At 40.0% G+C, this 21,936-nt stretch overlaps 1 protein-coding gene across 2 annotated transcripts in view; it reads left to right on the top strand.

Annotated features, from left to right (window-relative positions):
* The window catches only part of HEPH (hephaestin), a 75,830-nt gene that overhangs the window by 21,491 nt on the left and 32,403 nt on the right, over positions 1-21,936 (top strand). For both annotated transcript variants that reach the window (XM_069463037.1, XM_069463036.1), the window contains 4 exons: positions 1,430-1,642; positions 9,359-9,572; positions 11,182-11,321; positions 12,156-12,287. In XM_069463037.1, coding sequence (XP_069319138.1) covers positions 1,430-1,642; positions 9,359-9,572; positions 11,182-11,321; positions 12,156-12,287 — 699 coding nt within the window. The remainder of the gene's footprint in view (positions 1-1,429; positions 1,643-9,358; positions 9,573-11,181; positions 11,322-12,155; positions 12,288-21,936) is intronic.

Genomic DNA, 21,936 nt, shown 5'->3' with positions numbered 1-21,936 from the left:
GAGCAGCTTTCAAGAGACATAAGAGGAGAAAATTGATGAGGAGCAATCAAATTAAAAGATTCTTGGAAGAAGGGAGTGCTTGAGCTAGGGCTTGAAGAGTGAATAGGTTTGCAACCAAGACATTATAGACAGGGGAAGCAGAATCAGGGCTTAGCAATGTTTGCATCAGCTTTCCAGGAGCTTATCAAACTGGGTGCCTCATTAAAGTTGATTCCAGTGGATGTGAGGGCATTGAAAAGAGGTCAGCATCAAGCATGTCTTCCTGTATTTGGGGGAAGGGAGGGGAGAGCATGGAAAGTGGGAGGAGGACAAGAATGAATGTGTTGTATTTTGGCTCCATCTCTTCGTTCCCATCACCAGTTAGTTCTATTATTTGGAATAAAAGTAAGACAGTCTTGTGAACCAGGTTCACTTCAGTTTAAATTTTACTGAGCATCTAATTGATATCAGGTAATGTGTTAGGTGTTCAGGCAGTCATGTAGATACAGAAAAAAACGATATGCTTCCTGCTAGGTCAATCTAGTGCAGGAAATAAGATTTCTAAGTAAATCATTAGACTCTGTGGTAAGTGATATTGTAGAATTTCTAGGGTAAAAGTTCATGGAAATCAAAGAGGAGGCAATAACTCTGCTTCACAGAAGAGGTGATATTTGAGCTGGGACATGATGGATGAGTAGTAGGTTGCCATAGAGAGAGACTAGAAGGGAAGTTTATTCCAGGAAGAGCAAACAGTATATGAAAAGTCAATGGATGTTTTCTAAGCATATACTATGTTTAAAGCCTTGGGGATGCACAGACAGAGCTCATAGGATAATGGTGTGTGTGTGAAAGCGGGTGGGAGGACAAACTGTAGGTAGGGATACCAGGGAGGAGGCTATGGCAGTTCAGGCAAGAACCAGGGCGGTATCAGTGAAGATGAAGAAGAGGAGACAGATTGAGAGCTGAGGATGGAACTTTAGGGAACCCCAACACTTTATGGATGGGTGGAAAATGAGAACAAGATGAAGGAACAATCAGAGAGGTTATAAGAGAACCAGAAAGTGTAGTGCCACAGAAACCAAGGGAGAAGAGTTTCAAGAGAGTGGGGATAGGAGAGATTGGTATGTGTTGTGTATGTGTGTGGAGATTGGTGGGTAGGGAGGTGTTACGGTAGTGGAGAGTAGTTCAGTGTTGTCAGGATATGGAGCATGGTAGAGGAGGGGAGGCGTAGGTGGTGAGGCCAGAAAGGCCAGTTGAGCCCTCATCCTAAAGACACAGATCTTCACAAGTAGAACTAAAGTGGTTTAAAGAAGAAGGCAGTAGAGTTGAGGATGACTCAACAGGTTCAAGTTTTGTACAACCACAGTACAGTGCTGATGCCATGCTGCTGGCTGGTGCCTGAGTAGTCTGGTCTCATCTCCCTATCTTGTCTTGTGTTTTTGTTTTCCAGCCATTAATGGGTTTCTGTTCTCTAACCTGCCCAGGCTGGACATGTGCAAGGGTGACACGGTGGCCTGGCACCTGCTCAGCCTAGGTACAGAGACTGATGTGCATGGGGTCATGTTTGAGGGCAACACCGTGCAGCTTCAGGGCATGAGGAAGAGTGCAGCCATGCTCTTTCCTCACACCTTTGTCATGGCCATCATGCAGCCCGACAACCTTGGTAAGTACCTTAGCAGCTGGCCCTAGGCTCAGAGGCTTCCTTGGGTATGGGGCTGGGGATGGGGTGGGGAAGAGGGAGGGATGGTACAGAGAAAAGAAGAGGCATGTTGAGAGTGCTGGGGAAGTTTTCAAAACACTCTTGTCTTTTCCCTCTTCAATGTGCTCTCCATGTTCTGTTTATTTGGATTTTCTCCTCATATGGAAGCACAATAGAGTGAGTAGAAGAGTGAGGAAGCTCTTTTCTGAAACAACAGGAGAGAAGTAGGGATGCTGCTCAGCTTCAGGGCAGTTCTAATGTGGCAGAGAGTAGACTTGGCCACATAGCCCCTTGACCACATAGAGATTTTATAGATGCATTCCTTATACTGGGAGGGAGGTTGATGGGATGTACTTATGAGCACTCTCAACTCTGATATTCTGTAAAGATTTCTGCAAACTCTCTTCTGGTATGTGTGGGTGTGCACACAGGTGTGTGTGTGTGTGTGTGTGTGTGTGTGTTGCTATCACAGTTTCAGTCCAGGAATCAGAACACAGGAGCCCTGGTCCAGGCTTTCATTAACTTGCTCTGTAACATTGGTCTAGTGGGGTGGGGAACCTATGGCCTTAAGGCAAAATGTGGCCTTCTAGGTCTTTAAGTGCGGCCTTTTGACCGAACCCAAATTTTGTGAACAAATTCTTTTATTAAAAGGGGTGCAGCAGAGAAAGATGAAGCTTTTCTTCCCTCCTTTGGTGCTTAGAAAAGAAGAATCTTGAAATTATAGGGCTGCAGGTTCCCTACCCTTGCAAGATATTTGAGAATACTTCTTCAGATGCCATCTATTTCTGGCATTTAATAATGCATTATTTTTTCTTCGGTCCCTAAGGTGTATTCTTTTTCCAGACAGTAGGTGGCAATAGTGTTTGTAAGAAAAATCTGTCAGTTCCATGCAGTTCCTGCTAAACTATTATCTTGGTTTGTAAATTCCATTCATATTTAGGGAAAAAATCCTTAAAACAAACCTTTTTGATAATTTAATCATTTCAGCCTGTCCCTGAGTTTGACAATTAGTGGACATAAAGCTGGAGTCTCCCTAGATTTCTTTAGGTCCTCATTTCTGCCCATCTACCCAGGATACTTTCTTGGTCAGGGAGAGTTGTTAGCAAATTACAAACATCAGTTAATGGAGCTGAAAGAAACAAGAGGAACAAGTTCTTTCTATGTGCTGTCAGGAACTTCTGAATAAGAAAGACCCTACTCTGTAGCCTTAGCCCCAAAGCAAAATCCCAGTTATAATCTTTTTCCTGCAAAACCAGCCAGACTCCCCAGCCAGGTCTATATGCCTCCCCAGGGCTCACTCTTACTTTGGATGAATGAAATTATTTTTGTGCCATACTAAGGCTCAAGTAGGGTGGCAGTGGATGACTTAAAAACATTCTGATGTGTAGTCTGGAGAGAAAGGAGGAGAATAGGTTTATAAAAGTAAAGGCTTCAAAGGTTACCCTTGGTGAAGATTCCCAAGTTTTCTTACTAGCAAAAGCACAAACCCTTCATTACTTTTGCATTTCCAGACCTTTAAAATTCTTTCCTTTTTCTGAAGAGATCTGAGTCATAAAACATTGAAACTGGTAGATTTCCTTTGAGATAATCTCAATTCGCTTGTTTTACTAATGGAGGGAAGGGACAGAGACCAGGAGAGGGAAAATGATTAGGTCAGTTAGAAATATTGGCTCTGTTTTTTCACTTCTCTCTTTTGCTCCTTCTTTATCAAATTCTATTGATTCTTATTCCGAGATGATTTCTTGAATCTAAACTCTACATTCTGCCCCTGGGGACTTGCTCTCTGATTAAGATTGAGAGAAACCAATGTGACCACCTCTCCAAAGACAGAGCAAAGGTACCTGAGTTAATGGAAGAGTCAGGACCAGAATCTGGCTTTGGAATTCTGGAGAGAGGGGTAGTGATGGGCAATAGTAAATATACATATGTGCTTGAGCAGCTATGCAGATGGTTTGAAAACATCACCGTGGAGATTCAGTGTGCTAAGTGTTGGATACTTATAATTATGTTTTTAAAAAATAGAAAAAATTCCCAGAAAAAATTCAGCAAAATGTTAAGAGTTTGAGTTGTGTAGGTCTCTTGGTAATGTTTTAATCCTCACCTCTTTTTTTCTTTGCTATAAATTTTAATAGTCCTGTATTATATATAACAGAAAATGACATATTTTAAAATGTCACCCTGCATAATATGCCTCAGCTCTTCCAATAGCACTACTGGTACTAGATCTTTACTAGCCAGGGAAAGTGGTAGATAAAAAGGCTAAAGCTTCTAACATGTTATTTTCCACCTAATTCATGTTAGGTGGAAAGACAATATGTATTACTTTCCTGGCCCCTTATTAGGGTTTTTTTTCCCTCTATTTTGCTCTTGGAGCTCTTTATTATTGTCCTCTTTTTCCCCCTTTCCCCTTTTCTTTCCATTCCTTTTTCCTCCCTTCTTTTATTTTTCCCCTTCCTCTTTCATTCTTTTTTTTCTTTTTTCTTTCCCCTTTTATACTTCTCATATTTATTCTTCCTCCTCTTCTTTCCTTCCTTCCTTCATTCTTTTTCTTCCATCCATTTGATTCCCATATTGCTCTTTATCTTTCATTTCTTGTCATTTCCTCCTTCAGTTCTTTTTCTCTCTCTTATCTTCCATTTCTTATTTTACCTTATTTCTTTTTGTTCCCTTCTCTCTCTTTTCTCCTTTCCTTATTTTCTTTCTTTTTTGTCTTTCCCTCCTTTTTGCTTCCCTTCTCTCCATCCCCTCCCTCCTTTCTTTCTATTTCTTTTCTTTATCTTCTTTTATCCATTTTCTTTTTAACATTTACTTCTTTTGCCTTTACCTTTCTCTCATTTTATTTTCTTCTTTTTCCTTTTCCTTATTTCTGTACTTTTTCTTTCCTCTCTCCTTGTATTCCTCTGTTTTTCTCCTTTTTTCTTCCTCATTTTTTAAAATTTTCTTTTTCTATTACATTTTCTCAAAACATAGTAGATACCTGTTCTCTTCCACTTGTTGGCTTAGGTGTTGGGGAATGTAAGGGTCAATGAGGCAGCCACGGTTCATGTGAAAGGGAGATAGGCCTGTGAACTTTAGTTGTCACAATGACCGGGGGTGTGGAGAGGATGATACTGACATTTAGAGGGTAGGAATCAAAGATGCTAAAACTTTTCTGCAATATGTAGGACAGCCCTACGTAACAAAGGATAATCCCACTCAAATTGCTAATTGTACCCTTGTTAAGGAACACCAAGATGTAGTGTTTAAGGGACATAGGAAATGAGTTAGGAAAAGAGGAAAGGCCTTGCTAAGGAGTTAGGACTTTATCTTCTAGGTCATAAGAAGCCAGAAAAGATTTTGTTTCTTTTATTAAGATGATGAGTGACAGGATGTGATTTTCATTTTTGTAAGTTTACTACAGGATAGTATGGATAATGGCCCTGAGTCAAAAGGAACCAGAACCAGGAAGGCACAGCAGAAGCTTCTCAAAAGAGATTATAAGAGCCTGCCAATGAGTGGAGGCAGTGGGAATAGAGAGAAGGACAGAGTTAAAAGATATTTGGGAGAGAAGTGACAAGTTGTTGCTGAGGGGCTGAGCAAAAAGAAGCCTGAGGTTTCCAGCTTGTATGTTAGGTGGATGGTGGTGCCATCAACCAAATAAGCAAATACAGAAGCAGGGGCAGGATGGTAAGGTTTGGATAAAAAAGTATTCATCTGGGGGCATTTTAAGTTCCTAGTGAAATCCAGCTGGTGGGAAGTTCACGGTAGGTAGTTGTGGGTAGAAATCTAAAGCTTGGAGGAGACTCCCAGGCTAGAGAGAAAGAGAGATATTTAGGTGTTCTCATAGTTCAAGTCCATAACCATGTAGAGTGATAGGAAAGAAAATTTAAGGCAGAAATCAACATTTAAGAGGTAGGAAGGAAAGGAGAATCTAGAATAAAGAGAAAGCAAAGGATTGGTCAAAGAGGTCATGTTGAAAAAGAAGTGGCTTGGACAATAGTGTCTTTATGAGAAAATTCAAGTAATATGACTAGCCCAAGTTTACATGACTCTCTCAGAATGTCTTCAACTTATACCCATCCCCTCAAGTGATCATCAGACTTTCTTCACACCAGACCCTGAGCCATGACTTTTGGACAGTGTATACAACCATCCCTTCAAATGCACATTAATTTACTCAACACGTATCTATTGCTCATCTTTTAGGTACAAAGACAGGTAGCAAGGTAAACAGACATGTTCTTTGCTCTCTGGATAGCCTCAATAAACACATAAATAAGATAATTTCAGATAGTGATACATGTTATGAATGAAGTAAAATACAGAAATGTGGTAAAATAATGGAGGTATTACTTTAGACAAGGTTTTCCAGGAAGGTCTCTCTAAGAATGTGGCATTTAAACTGATATTTAAATAATGAAGTGGGAGCTATATGAAAATCTCTGAGCAGAGCATTCTAAGCAGAGGGACCACCAGCAGGAGCAAATACCCTACGGTGGGAACAAGCATGGTTTGTTCAAGGATCAGAAAGAAAGCCTGGATAATACAAGAGGTGCTATATCACCATTGTTTTTTGTGGCCGAATGGTGGAGGGGATGGGTATATACACATGTAATCGGTGCAGTGTGTGCCAGCTGGGGGATGGATATACTTGAAGCTCTGACTCATGTGGGGCAAGGGAAATATACGTAACCCAAACATTTGTACCCCCATAATATGCTGAAATAAAAAAGAAAAAAAAAAAGAAAGAAAGCCTGTACGGTTAGAGTGTTATGAGGTAGGGGAAGACTGACATGACATGAGGTCATAGAGGTTGGTAACAGTCATTTATGTAGGGCCTTGTAGACCATAGTCAGGAGTTTGAATTTTATTTTGGGTATGAGTGGAACACTTAAAGCAAGGGAGCAATGTGCTCTGGATTATATCTGTTAAAGAGCATCCTGTATCCTGTGTAGATAATAATTGAAGAAGCAGAAAGGACAGTTGGGGGGTCTATTGCAATTTTCCAAGTAAGAGATGGTGGCTTGAACTAGAGAAGTGGCAGTAGAAATGAAAACTAATTTTGAAGGAATTGCTGATAGGATTTACTGATGGAATAGATGTGGTGGGGTAAGGGAAATAGAAAAGTTATGAAGTAGATATGGAAAGAAAGGAGTTGCCTTCTTCTTTCAAGGTGTCCATAAACTAGTAGAAGGGACCATTTTAGAAGAGAGGAACACTTAGTTCTTAACCATGTGATGCAATTCAGTAAAGTGCATTAGGAGTGGAGAAGCTAAGAATGTAGAGGTCAATTTGGGCCATAATAGTCATGGAGGGCTTTCTGGAAGAGAAGAAGCAATGAATTGGGTCTTGGATAATGAGTGAGCTCTCATAGATATATATGGGGGTAGAGTGGGCAGGTACTTTCCAGACAGAGGGTAACAACATGAGTAAAAATGCCAAGGTAGAAATGAGATGTTTGAGAGAAGTAGTTAGAGGTAGATTTAGTTGGAGCACTGGTTGAGTTTGAGATAATATGTGAGAAGTGGGACTGAGTTTGAGGCCAGCTGGTAGAAGGCTTTGAAAGCCAGGAAAAAGAATTGTAGTGCTGGGATAGGCAATAGGCAGCAAAGATAAGGGAACAATGAGAGTAGTGTTCTAAGAAAATTAGCTTCTCTTGATCAACATTCTTTGAGTCTGAGTGTCCTTGGCATAAACACCTGGAGCTTGAGACCTAGTCCAGGCAGCTACACAGTACAGACATTCAAGACTGATACCTGAACATTCTAATGTAAAGAAATGAGCAAAGTCACTTCTAAAGCTCTCTTATGTAAGCATCCTTGTGATCAAGAAGTAGTACAGTGGTTTGTCATTATATGGATGAATTGCATAGTGGAGAAGGAAAGACTTTTAATATACCTGTCACCTGAATCCCCTCCTATCTCCCCTCTTCTGAGTCTCCAGTGTCCATTAAGCCACTCTGTGTGACCATACATACCCACTGCTTAGCTCCCACTTATAAGTGAGAACACGCAGTATTTTGTGTTTTGTTTCTGGGTTACTTCACTTATAATAATGACCTCCAGTTACATTCAAGTTGCTGCAAAAGACATTATTTCATTCTTTTTAATGGCTGAATAGTATTCCATGGTGTGTGTATATATATCTCACATTTTCTTTATTGGTTTTATATCTTTGCAATTGTGAATTGTGCCACAATAAACATATGGGTGAAGATGTCTTTTTTTTTTTTTAATAAAATGCCTTCTTTACCTTTGGGTAGATTCCCCAGAAGTGGGATTGTTAGATTGAATGATAGATCTACTTTTACTTCTTCGAGAAATCTCCATGCTGTTTTCAATAGAGGTTGTACTAATTTGCATTCCCATCAACAGTGTATAAGTGTTCCCTTTTCACCACATCCATGCCAAAATCTATTGCTTTTTGACTTTTTAATAATGGCCATTCTGACAGGGGTAAGGTGGTATTTCATTGTGGTTTTATTAATAATTTACATTTTCATAGATGTGTTGGCCATTTGTATATCTTCTTTTAAAAATGTTCAAGTCTTTTGCCTGCTTTTTAATGGGGTTATTTGTTTTTTCTTGATGATTTGAATTCCTTGTAAATTCTGGATATTAGTCCTTTGTCAGATGTATAGTTTGTGAATATTTTTTCCCATTCTGTAGGTTGTTTATGTACACTGTTGATTATTTCTTTTGGTGTGCAGAAACATTTTAGTTTAAGTCTCATTTATATATTTTTATTTTTGTTGTATTTGTTTTTAGGGTCTTTGTCATAAATTATTTGCCTAGGCCAATGTCCAGAAGAGTTTGTCCTGTTTTCTTCTAGAATTTTTATGGTGTCACGTCTTACATTAAGAAGTTCTTTTTTCTTTTTAAAAACTACCTATTTAATCCCACTTTTATTTCTTTGGTACTTGGTAAAAAAAAGGGACACAACAGGTCACTGCCTTTTTTGGAAAAATTATTACAGCTTTATTATTTATAGCTTCACTTATTGAACATTTACTATGTACTGTGCTAAGCATTGTACACACATAATTGTATTTGATTCTAAAACAACCAAATGAAGTGAGTAAAATGATCCTCGTTTTACTGATGAGGGAATTGAAACATACACAGGTTTAGAAATTGTCATGAGGTTTTATATATATATCAGTGATAAGTGACAGATAGGGTTACCCCATCCCACTTTGCCCAGCACTGAGGAGTTACCAGGGAAATAGTACTTATAGTGCTAAAATTAGAAATGCCCTGGACAAACAGAAAGGAGTTGATCATTCCAGTGGTAGAGTTTAATTTTTTATTTTATTGATGTATAGTAAACATACATAGTTTCAGGGTACATGATAATTTGATACATTCATATAATTTGTAAATATCAAATTAGTGTACTTGGGATATCCATTACCTTTAGTATCTGTCTTTTCTTTAGGTTAGAACCATTCAAATTTTCCTCTTCTAGCTATTTTGAAATGTACAGTAGATTATTATAAACAATGCATCTTTGGATCTGGAGCTCTTAACGTCTGTGTTCATTAGTCTTAATAAACTTGTTATACTCTTTTTATCTAGTGAATAGAAAAGCCTTATCTGAGACTATCCATTCTCTGCAGCATGCCTGGGGAGAGGCAGGAAATCCCCCAGGCACTGCCCAGGGGTGTTCTGACTCAGCTTTTGCTCTCTGATCCTCCCTCAGGGACATTTGAAATTTACTGTCAGGCAGGCAGCCATCGAGAAGCAGGGATGAGGGCAATTTATAATGTCTCCCAGTGTCCTGGACGCCAAGCCACCCCTCGCCAACGCTACCAAGCTGCAAGAATCTACTACATCATGGCAGAAGAGGTGGAGTGGGACTATTGCCCTGACAGGAGCTGGGAACTGGAATGGCACAACCAGTCTGAGAAGGGCAGGTACGTCTTCAGAAAAGGAGAGATCCCGTTTTCAGAGAATCATTTTACAGATGAGGATACTAAAACCCTGAAATGAGGAGGCACTTATCTAAGGTCGCCTAATATGATACCAACAGATCTGGGAGCAGGGACTAGAATGCAGGTCTTCTGAATTCTAGCTCAGTGCTTCTTCTATATTGGTATAATGTGGGGCTGAAGTAAAAGACCTTGCCCACACCTTCATCCTCTTAATATGTGCCTCTCTTCCTTGAGTTAGCTGGAAGTACCTACCTTGGGAGTAAATTTCATAAAAAATTTACTCAAGGGACTGAATGCCCCAAACTCACCTGTCCCTTGACAAAATGGCATTGCCTTCATTAAGCAGACTAAGCTGTGTAGCAGAAAAACTCCAAAATGGCATAGTTTAAGTAAGATAGAATTTTATTTCTTATTCACATAATAGTACAGACACGAGCAGCCCAGGGCTGGTAGGTGAACTGTGTCACCCTCAACACTTACATTTATCTCTGGGACGAAGATGCGTATTCCTGTTGTAGGCACTCCAAGCTATCAAGGGAGAAAGAAGTCCAGGGAAAGCATTGTTGTCTGTAAGGAGATGACCTGGAAGTTGTATTCATCACTTTATCACATAACTTATTATCCTGAACTTATATGGCTATGCTTAGCTACAAAAAAAATCTGGGAAATGTAATCTCTGGTTAGGTAGCCATGTGCTCAGCTAAAACTTAGGTGATTCTATTACTAAAGAGGAAGGAGGAGAAAATGGAAACTGAGGTGCAGATTAGCAGTTTCCACTAGTTTGTTTTCAGTGCTTTTATTGTCCTTTGCCAATTCTTGCCCTTTATATTAGTTGAAGGTTGAAGTCTTCTTGCTAACTTGCTCTGGAAGTTAGGGAAAATGACTTCCCCTCTCTGAGCCTGGGTTTAGTCATCTTTAAAGTGATGTGGTATAGTTGAAAGAACAGGAATAGAGAGGAGGGAGGGAAGGAGCAGCAGGCTTGAATCTAAGTCCTGGCTCCCTTTCTGGCTGAGGGTGTCACTGTCAATAAATCTTGACACCTCTGGACCACTGAGTATACCTCTGGGACCTACCTACCTACCTACCTACCTCATGGGTCAATTGGGAATGTCAAATGATAAAATAAATGATAAAGCTGCTTGTAAACTGGAAAGCATCCCATAAGGAGAAATCTGTAACATTTCATTTCCTCCCTACTGCTCACTATTCTTTATCCTCCAGCTGCAGCAGAAATTAATACTTTCCTGCCACCTTGTACCTTGTCCTTTCATCAAATTAATTCCATCTAAGACATCATTAAGGCTGGAGCTGGAGCCCAGGGCTTCTGATTCTTAGCCCAGTGATCTTGCCATATTAATTGTATAACAAATTCCTATCTGAATGATGGCAAACAAGAAACATAATTAGATACTGAACCCTGCTATCTTTAATTGTAGTTATGCAGCCAATGTATGAGCAATCTGACATTAGAAAGAATAGGTCCCCTTCTTCTTTTATCAGTAACAGGAAGGTGGTTCTGACTTAGCTTCCTCATATCTGAAAATGAGGGGTTGATGGCTGGGTACTGATACCATTCTTTGGATTCCTCTAGTTATGGTCACATTTTCCTGAGCAACGAGGATGGGCTCCTGGGTTCCAGATACAAGAAAGCTGTATTCAGGGAATACACTGATGGTACATTCAGGATCCCTCGGCCAAGGACTGGACCAGAGGAACACTTGGGAATCTTGGGTAAGGGAATTCTACTTCCCTCCTATTGTCTAGCAGCCTGAGTTGTTTGTAGGGCAGCTATGTCATATTAGGAAAGCCTCCCATTCCCCATTCTCAACCTTATGATGTACTGGAATTATGGTCATATTTTATAAAACAGCCATGAAAATAAGCACTGAAAAGGGAAGAAGTGAATCATGAATTCTGCTGCAACTTAAATGAGGTTTTTCTAGGTTTTTTATACCTTTGAAGTATGGAGGTCTCTGAGCATGATAGATTTTAATAGGTACTAGAGGCAGGAGAACTTAGGAGCAGACAAAAGTAGAAAAAAAATGACATAGGGAAACAGTTTTACTGCTGCACCCCAGTTTAATTATTGCTGTAGTTTATGTTTTTCCTGGGATATACCCTTCAGATATTGTTGTAGATTTTTTCACCATTGTAGGGACCAATGGGATTCTTCATTCTCATCCTGGCACAGAAGGGCCTGACTGGATCCTGAAGAGATCCCAGCTATTCTGTATTCTGTGCCAAATTCTCCTTATCATCAATGATTCCACAGAGCCCTGATTCTCTACAGCCTTGGGCTATTATAGATAGAGGGTCAAGATGGGAAAAGTGGGGGTAATTGAAGGCATAAGCCTGTTATTGAACTACTTTCATCCTGTGGGTAGCAGTGTCACTTTAAGGGCTTCTGAATCTAAAAGTGGAGCTAGCCATGACTTTCAGTCTTCATAGGATCCTTTCTCAGGGCAAACTCCTAATACTATGGGGCTGCCATGTATGTCCCTTTCTTTAATGCCTCCTGTTCCACTCTTCTACTAATGAGACTTTTACTTCTTTTGCTTATATTAGGTCCACTTATCAGAGGAGAAGTTGGTGATATCCTGACTGTGGTGTTCAAGAATAATGCCAGCCGCCCCTACTCTGTGCATGCTCATGGTGTGCTAGAATCTAGTACTGGCTGGCCACTGGCTGCTGAGCCTGGTGAGTGGGGACACTTAGTAAAAGGATGAAGGATATGCAGTACCTCTGCTTCAGTCTTCTGGCTTGCTCCTTAAAAAAGTATATTCTTAGAAACCTGAAACAGGAATATTAGCAAAACTAAGCTATAGCCTGAGTTTATATGAAATACTCATTCTCTCATTCCCAGAATACGCTGTGGCTTAGTCTTGGCTAATATTCCTGTTTCAGATGTCTAAGAGCATACCCTTGGCTGTAGTCTAAGCACCTAATCTTGGCTAGAGAGTGATCTGGCCCAGACCCCAGACTGATCATTAACCCCTGCCACAGATAAAGTTCTTGTCTCCTTAGTACAAACTTAATTCTAACCCCACTCACATACTAAGCTCCTAATACTAAATGTAGAGTGACCCTATGTTGGCTACATTCTCTTCTATTAATTAATTTATTCATTGAATAAATACTTTACTGGAGTCCTATTGGTTGACACGGACAACTTTAGAAGCTATACATGCAGTGGCGAATACTTGTTCCTACCCTTAAGGAACTTGTGCTATTCTGATACAGACAAGTAAATTGGAAATTCCAATGCAGTGTGATATGTTTTAAATAGGACTTCTTATAGTGTGATAGAAAGATGTAGAAGAGGGTACCTAATCTAACATCAAGAATGGCTTTCCAGATTAGGAGATATCTCAGCTGAGACCTAAATCAATTTAGTAAAGTAGTTTTCAAATGTTAGCATGCATTGGGATCACCCAGAAGGCTTGCTAAAATACAGGTTGCTGGGATCAACCCCCAAAGTCTCTGATTCAGTAGGTCTATGATAGGGCTCAAGAATTTGTTAGTTCAAACAGGTATCCAGGTGTTGCTCATGCTGCTAGTTCAGGAACTACACTTTGAGAACAACTGACCTAAAGGATGAGAAGGAGGCATGTGAATGAAGGGTAGTGTAGAAGAAATGCAGGGAAAAAGAAATTCTAGATGCAGGCAATGCAATGCATAAAGGCCCAGTGATAAAAGAGATGAAAGTTGAAGTAGAGGAAAAGGAATGATTCTAAAAAGATCAATGAGGTAACATAAATAGGATTTGGTCATTAATTGGATATTGAAGGTGAGAGAGATAAGGATTCTTGAATGACACCCATGTTTTTGCAGGAAAATTCTTTAATAATATCTAGATTTTTGGCTTAGACAAGCAGGTAAATAGTGATAATGTTCATCAAGATAGGGAACGTAGGAGGAAGCTGACTTGAAATGGGGGGATTGGATGATGATAAGTACACTTTTGAAGTTGTTGGATTTGGGATATCTCTAAGATGACCAAATACAGGTATCTCTTAGACATAAATATCTGGAGCTCAGGAGAAAGGTATACTCTGAAGGAATAGATGTGGGAAGCATCCGCAGATAGTACTTAAAAACATAGGAATGAACATATCCACCCCAGAAAAGTATATTAAATGAGACAGTAAGAGTCCTAAGATGAGACCCTGAACAAGACCAATTTTTTTAGAATTTATTTTATTTTTTTAATTGACAAAAATTGTACATGGTAATGTTTTGATACATGGAATGTACAGTGACCAGATCAGGGTAATTAGTATATCCATCATCTCAAACATTTGTTTCTTTGCATTGGGAACATTTAATATCTTCCTCCTAGCTATTTGAAACTATGTAATACATTATCGTTAACTATTGTCATCCTATGTGGTATGGGACAATGGTCCCCAACACCTGGACCATGGACTGGTACTGGTCCATGGCCTGTTAGGAACCAGGATGAACAGCAGGAGGTGAGCAGCAGGCCAGTGAGTGAAACTTCAAATGTATTTACAACTGCTCTCCATGGCTCACATCACCGCATAAGCTCCACCTCCTGTCAGATCAGCAGCAGCATTAGATTCTCATAGGAGCATGAATCCCACTGTAAACTGCGCATGTGAGGGATCTAGGTCATGTACTCCTTATGAGAATCTAACGCCTGATGATCTGAGGTGGAGCTGAGGTGCTGATGCTAGTGCTAGGGAGTGGCTACAAATATAGATTATCATTAGCAGAGAGGGTTTGACTGTACAGTAAATGTAATGTACCTGAATTATCCCCAAACTATCCCCCCTCCCCAGTCGATGAAAAAATTGTCTTCCATGAAATGGGTCTCTGGTGCCAAAATGATTGGGGACCTCTGGTATAGAACACTAGAACTTTTTCCTCCTATCTAGCTGTCATTTTGTGTTCTTTAACAAATCTCTCCCTGTCCCTCCCTTCCCCCCACCTTCCCAGCCTCTAGTATCCTCTACTCTGCTTTTTACTTCTATGAGATCAACCTTCTTTTTAGCTTCTACATATGAGTGAAAACATGTAGTGTTTAACTTTTTGTTCCTGGTTTATTGCACTTTATATAATGTCCTCTAGTTCCATCCATGTTGCTGTGAATGACAGGGATTTCATTCTTTTTATGGCTGAATAGTATTCCATGGTGTATACATAACACATTTTCTTTTTTTTTTTTTAAGCCTAATCCATTTTTTTTTTTTTTTTAGATTTCAGAGTATTACGGGAGTACAAACATAAATTACATAAATTTCCTTTGCACTACCAAATAAGCGTGCCCATACCCCAGACAGCACACACCACATCCATTAGGTGTGGATTTATCCACCCCCTCCTCCCTGCTCCAACCTGCCCAACACCCTATTAATGGTGCTTCCCATATGTGCACATCAGTGTTGATCAAATAGTACAAACTTAATGGTGAGTACATGTGGTGTTTGTTTTTCCATTCTTGTGATACTTCACTTAGAAGAATGGGCTCTAGATCCATTCAGGGTAATACAACAGGTAGTTCATCATTTTTCTTTATGGTTGAATAGTACTCCATGGTATACATATACCACATTTTGTTAACCTACTCATGTATTGATGGGCACCTGGATTGTTTCCACATCTTTACAATTGTGAATTGTGCTGCTATGAATATTCTAGTACAGGTGTCTTTTTTATAGAATGCGTTTTTTTCCTCTGGGTAGATGCCCAGTAATAGGATTGCTGGATCAAATGGTAGTTCTACTTGTAGCTCTTTGAGGTATCTCCATATAACTTTCCATAGAGGTTGTACTAGTTTGCAGTCTCACCAGAAGTGTATGAGTGTTTCTATCTCTCCACATCCATGCCAACATTTATTGTTTTGGGACTTTTTGATAAAATCCATTCTCACTGGAGTTAGGTGATATTTCATTGTGATTTTGATTTGCATTTCCCTGATGATTAGAGATGTTGAGAATTTTTTCATATGTTTCTTAGTCATTAGTGTATCTTCTTTTGAAAAGTTTCTGTTCATGTCCTTTGCCCACTTCCTAATGGGGTTGTTTGATTTTTTTCTTTCTGATTTTCCTGAGTTCTATACCAATTCTAGTTATTAGCCCTTTATCGAATGTGTAACATGCGGATATTTTCTCCCATACTGTAGATTGTCTATTTCCTCTAGTGAGAGTTTCTTTGGCTTTGCAGAAGCTTTTTATTTTGATCAGGTCCCATTTATTTATTTTTCTTGATGCTATGACAGCCTTTGGGATCTTCTTTATAAATTCTTTACCTAGACGATGTCTATAAGAGTTTTTCCAACATTTTCTTCTAGAATTCTTAGGTTATCATGCTTTAGGTTTAAGTCTGTTATCCACTGTGAGTTGATTTTTGTGAGAGGTGAGAGGTCTGTATCCTCTTTCAGTCTTCTAAATATAACTATCCAATTTTCCCAGCACCATTTATTGAAGGGATTATGTCCCAATGAACGTTTTTGTCTGCCATGTCAAAGATTAGATGACCATATGAGGATGGTTTTATATCTGGGTTTTCAGTCCTGTTACATTGGTCTATGTCTCTGTTCTTGAGCTAGTACCATGCTGTTTTGGTTACTATAGCCTTGTAGTATAGCTTGTAGTCTGGTAAATTGATGCCTCCCAGTTTGTTCTTTTTGCTTAAGGTTGCCTTAGCTATACGGGGTCTTCTCTATTTCCATACGAAGCATAGGATTATTTTTTCTAGATCTGTGAAAAATGATGTTGGTATTTTAATAAGGATTTCATTGAATCTGTAGATCACTTTGAGTAGCATAGACATTTTAACAATGTTGATTCTGCCAATCCAAGAGCATGGTATGATTTTCCATCTGTTTGCCTCCTCTGCTATTTCCTTCCTCAGTGTTTCATCATTCTGCCTGTAGAGATCCTTCACCTCCTTAGTTAAATATATTCCTAGGTATTTTATTTTCTTTGTTGCTGTTGTGAAAGATATTGAGTCTTTGAGTCAGTTCTCATATTGACTATTGTTAGTTTATATGAATGCTACTAATTTGTGTAAATTGATTTTGTAACCTGAGACTTTGGTGAACTTATTTATCTATCCCAGTAGTCTCTTGGCAGAATCTTTGGGGTTTTTTAGATATAAGATCATATCATCAGCAAAGAGTGATAGTTTGACATCTTCTGCCCCCATTTGGATACCCTTGATTTCCTTCTCTTGTCTGATTGCTCTGGCTAGGACTTCAAGCACTATATTGAATAGAAGTGGTGATAGAGGGCAACCTTGTCTGGTACCAGTTCTAAGCAGGAATGCTTTCAATTTTTTCTCATTCAGTATCATGCTGACTGTGGGTTTGTTATGTGTGGCATTTATCATTTTGAGGTAAGTCCCATCTATGCCTATTTTGTTAGGCGTTCTTATCATAAAAGGGTGTTGAATTTTGTTAAATACTTTTTCTGCATCTATTGATAGTATCATGTGGTCTTTGGTTTTACTTCTATTTATGTAGTGAATTACATTTATAGATTTGCTTATGTTGAACCATCGCTGCATCTCCTGGGATGAAGCCCACTTGGTCATGATAGATTATTTTTTTGATGAACAGTTGAATTTGATTTGCTAGGATTTTATTGAGAATTTTTGCATCTGTATTCATAAGGAATATTGGTCTGTAGTTTTCTTTTTCGTTGAGTTCTTTCCTAGCTTTGGTATCAGAGTGATGTTGGCTTCATAAAACATGTTGAGGAGGATTCCTTTCTTCTCAATGTGGTAGAATAATTTCTGCAGGATAGGCACTAGTTCCTCTTTGTAGGTCTTGTAGAATGTGGGTGTGAAACAATCTCGTCCAGGACTTTTTTTTTTAAAGAAGTTTTTTTTTTTTCTATTGCTTCAATTTTGGTACTTGATATTGGTCTGTTCAGGAATTCTATTTCTTCCTGATTGAGCCTAGGGAGGCTTTATGTTTCTAAGAATTTGTCCATTTCCTCCATGTTTTCAAGTTTATGTGCAAAGAGATTTATATAGTGTTCAGAGATGATATTTTGCATTTCTCTGTTATAAGCTGTAATTTTTCATTTCCGGTTAAACTTACTAGAGTCCTTTCTTTTCTGCTCTTAATTAACCTAGCAAGAGGTCTGACAATTTTGTTCATCTTTTCAAAGACCAACTTTTTGTTTCTTTGATCTTCTGTATAATTCTTTTTTATAGATTTCATTTAGTTCTGCTCTGCTCTTGGTTATTTATTTTCTTCTCCTGAGTTTGGGATCAGTTTGCTCATCCTCTTCCAGTTCTTTGAGACAATTCATTATGTTGTTGATTTGTGATCTTTCTGTTTTTTGGATGTAGGCATTTATGGCTATGAATTTTCCTCTCAGGACTGTTTTAGCTGTATTCCAAAGATTTTGATATATTTTTGTCCCAATTATTATTTATTTCAAAGAATCTTTTGATTTCCATCTTAATTTCCTACTTGACCTGTCATTCAGCAGTAGGTTCTTTAGTTTCCGTGACTTTGCATAGAGATGAGTGTTTCTGTTGGAGTTGATTACTAATTTTATACCACTGTGGTCTGAGAAGTTGTGTGGTATAATCTCTGTTTTTAAAAATTTGTTGAGACATATTTTGTATCCTAGGATTTGATCAATCTTAAAAAAAGTCCCATGAGATGATGAGAAGACTATATTTTTGGTGGTTTTGGGGTATAATGTTCTATAAATATCTGTTAGGCCCAATTGTTCTAGAGTTCTGTTTAAGTCCATTGTTTTTTTATTGATTTTTTTATGTTTGGAGGATCTGTCCAGTTCTGTCAGTGGTGTATTGATGTCGCCAGCAATTATGGAGCTGCTGTCTATTATTTTGTTTTGATCAAGTAGGATTTCCTTTATGAATCTGTGCAAGCCTGTGTTAGGTACATAAGTATTTAGGATTGCTATGCCTTCTTGTGAATTGTTCCCTTTATTATTATGTAATGACCATCTTTGTCATTCATTACTTTTGTTGATTTGAAGACCAAGAAATCTGGTATGAGAACTGCTATACAGGTTTCTTTTGATTTCCATTTGAGTGGAATATTATTTACATCCATATGCCTTTTGTCTGCATGAATCCTTGTGGGTTAGATGTATTTCCTGAAGATAGCAGGTACTTAGCCTTTGTATATTTATCCATTTGACCAGCCCATGTCTCTTCAGTGGACAGTTTATTGAAAGAATTGATAAGTGGGGTGGATTTCTGTTTATTCTGTTGAGTTGAACTTTGTGGCTTTGTTTTATCTCTTGAGCCATTGTGGTATCTGCTCTTTAACCTTTAGCTTTTGGGTGATTTTACACTGGTGAGTGTTTATTCTGTTGATTCATGAATAATGCAGTTCTGAGTAATTCCTGCAGGGCAGGTCTTGTCTTGATGAATTTCCTCAGTGTTTGCTTGTCTGAGAAAGACTTTATTTCCCCCTCATATGTGAAACTTAGTTTTGCAGGATACAGCATTCTAGGCCGGTGGCTATTATACTGTTTAAGAAGACTAAAAGTGGGGCACCAAACTCTTCTGGCTTGTAAGGTCTCAGTTGAGAAGTTTGCAGTTAGTCTAATGGGTTTTCCTTTGTAAGTCACCTGATGCTTTTGTTTCATGGAATAGAATGCCTCTTTTGTGTTTATTTTGGCCAGTCTGATAACTATGTATCATGTTGTTTGCCTCTTTGCAATGAATCTCCAAGGAATCCTTTGAGATTCTTGTATCTGAATATTTAGATTTCTAGCAAGACCAGGCAAATTTTCCTCAATTATTTTCTCAAATAAATCATCCAACCCTTGTGTATTTTCTTCTTCAGCCTCAGGGATGCCCATGATACTTATGTTAGGCCTCTTTATGTAATCCAATATTTCTTGTAGACCTTGCTAGTTCCTCTTTTTACTGTGCTCTATCTCTGTGACTGATTTGTTTAATTGAAAGGTGCTGTCTTCAAGCTCTGAGCTTCTTTCTTTTCTTTTTTCTTTTTTTTTTTTTTGAGACAGAGTCTCGCTCTGTTGCCCAGGCTAGAGTGCCGTGGTGTCAAGCTCACAGCATCCTCAAACTCCTGGGCTTAAGCAATCCTTCTGCCTCAGCCTCCTGAGTAGCTGGGACTACAGGCATGCACCACCATGCCCGGCTAATTTTTTTTTGTATATATTTTTAGCTGTCCAGATCATTTCTGTCTATTTTTAGTAGAGACGGGGTCTCGCTCTTGGTTAGACTGGTCTCGAACTCCTGACCTGGAGCGATCCTCCCGCCTCGGCCTCCCAGAGTGCTAGGATTACAGGCGTGAGCCACCACGCCCGGCCTGAGCTTCTTTCTTCTGCCTGATCTAACCTGCTCTTAAGGCTATCCACTGTGTTTTGTAATTCCTTGAATGAATTTTTCATTCCCAGAAGTTCTGTTTGATTTTTCTTTAATAATTCAATTTCTTTAGTGATTTTTTCATTCATTTCCTACATTGTTTTTATGGTTTCTTTGAGTTGGGTTTCTATTTTATCTTGCATTTCATTCAGCTTCCTTACAATCCACGTTTGAAATTCTTCATTTGTCATTTCAATATTCTGGTTTTGGATGGTATTCGTTGCTAGGGAGCTGTTGTTTCCTTTCTTTCTGATTCTTCATACTTCCAGAGTTCTTTCACTGATTATTTCTCATATGGTACAGCTGTAGCTTTTTACTTTTGAATTTTCTTTTGTTTAGATAATGACATGCCCAGTTTTTTTTTAAATTCAGGATATTATGGGGGTACAAACATTTTGGTTACATGAAATGCATTTGCCCCACCCATGCCAGGACATTCCCAGTTTAATTTCTGAGTCAGTAGGTGTTGCTTGTGGGTGAGAATCAAACACATCCTCTATGACTGGGTCAGTAAATGCTGTTACAGTGTGCACATTGGCCTCCCTATTAGTTGGTGGTGTTTTCAGGAGGGAACAAGCTGCAGTGTTGTTTTTGGATCCTGTGACTGGCTCTAGTTCCTCATGAGAAGCCCTCTAATGCATCAGGTGGTGGTTGGGGTCCTGGAACTTCCAGGTGAGTCCTTTATTCTCCACTACAGCAGAGGCATGTGGGGGAATGAGGCTGGGCAGGGTTAGGTTGGGTGTGCCTGCCCTCAAGCTCCACAAATCCTTGCAAGGAATATGCAGGGGTCAAAAGTCCATTCCCTGCCTCTGGGTAAATCTGCCTGGGAGAAACTGAAGTGACTCCAAAAGTCTTCATGTTGAGGCTGGGCCATCTGAGACCTGCAATCTGACAGTTTAGAGCAGGCCTCACTCCTTTCAACCCTCCCCTATGTCTCCGTTTCTCTCAGGCCTCTGCCTCCTGGCTGTACCTCAAGTCAGCCGAACTCTGCCATGACTGTTGTGCAGGCAGGGAGGTTCCCTGCCCAGGATCCCAGCCTGAGCTGGGAGCACAGCCCTCCCTTGGGAGGAGCAGTGCCCCACTAACACACCGCAGCTAGGACCCACACTGCACTCTCCCCCCTGATCTGCCTCCACAGGCAACCATACCTCCCAAGACTAGTTCACAAATATCCCCTCTGTGCCACCGGGCACTGCACTTGAGACCTGGGTGTACGGGATCTGGCCTGTGGGGCCCCGGAGATCAATCCCTGACTAGGCCAGGAATAAGGATGCTGGTCCCACATCACCCACTGGGTGCCCCAGTGTTTCTATGTCCCTTTGCCATGGGGCCTGTCTTGCTCTAATGGGGCTGCCAGGGAAGCAGCAGTTGGAAGGGCTGGTGGGCAGGGAGCTCACAGTCCAGACACCCCTCAGTCTGCTGCAGGACTCTAGTAGGAAAGGTTTGAGCCCTGCTCCCTGTAGGAGCCTTCATGTGGCAGCTCAATTGTCTCTCTCTGCAGCTGTAGGAGGGGTGGGGAAAGGGGAGAAAGAGTCCGGGTAGAGGAAAGACCACCCTCTGGTTATGTCCAACCCTTTCTCTGGGAGACAGTCTGCCCAGAATGTCTGGGCTCTGGAGTCATGCAGAATACCCCAGGACCCACTGGACCCCTGTGGCTCCTGCAGTCTGCACCAAAGTTGAGAAATGTCTATGTGGGAATGAGCAAGATGGAACTTGGGTAGTTGAAGCCTCCTGGGAAGGACAAAGCTGCCTGGTAGGTAGAGAAGCAATATGGCACCTGCTGTCTGGCTCTGGGATGTGGGGGGGGAGGTGCCTTAGCGGGGCTGGGAACCTGGTGTTCTGTCTGTTCTATCCGCAAAAAGTTCCTCACTCACTGGCAGCAGCAGTCTCTGGACTCTTGTAGGTAGAAGGACTCTCCAGCTGATCAGGAGGGTGCACATGGTTGGTCCAACTCAACATGGAGAGCGGGTTTAGGGCCCAGGAGGCCGGAGGTGTCTGG

This window comes from Eulemur rufifrons, chromosome 30, assembly GCF_041146395.1.
Source record: "Eulemur rufifrons isolate Redbay chromosome 30, OSU_ERuf_1, whole genome shotgun sequence".
In the NCBI taxonomy this organism is placed as follows: Eukaryota; Metazoa; Chordata; class Mammalia; order Primates; family Lemuridae; genus Eulemur; species Eulemur rufifrons.
This window is presented reverse-complemented; position numbering and strand designations above follow the sequence as displayed.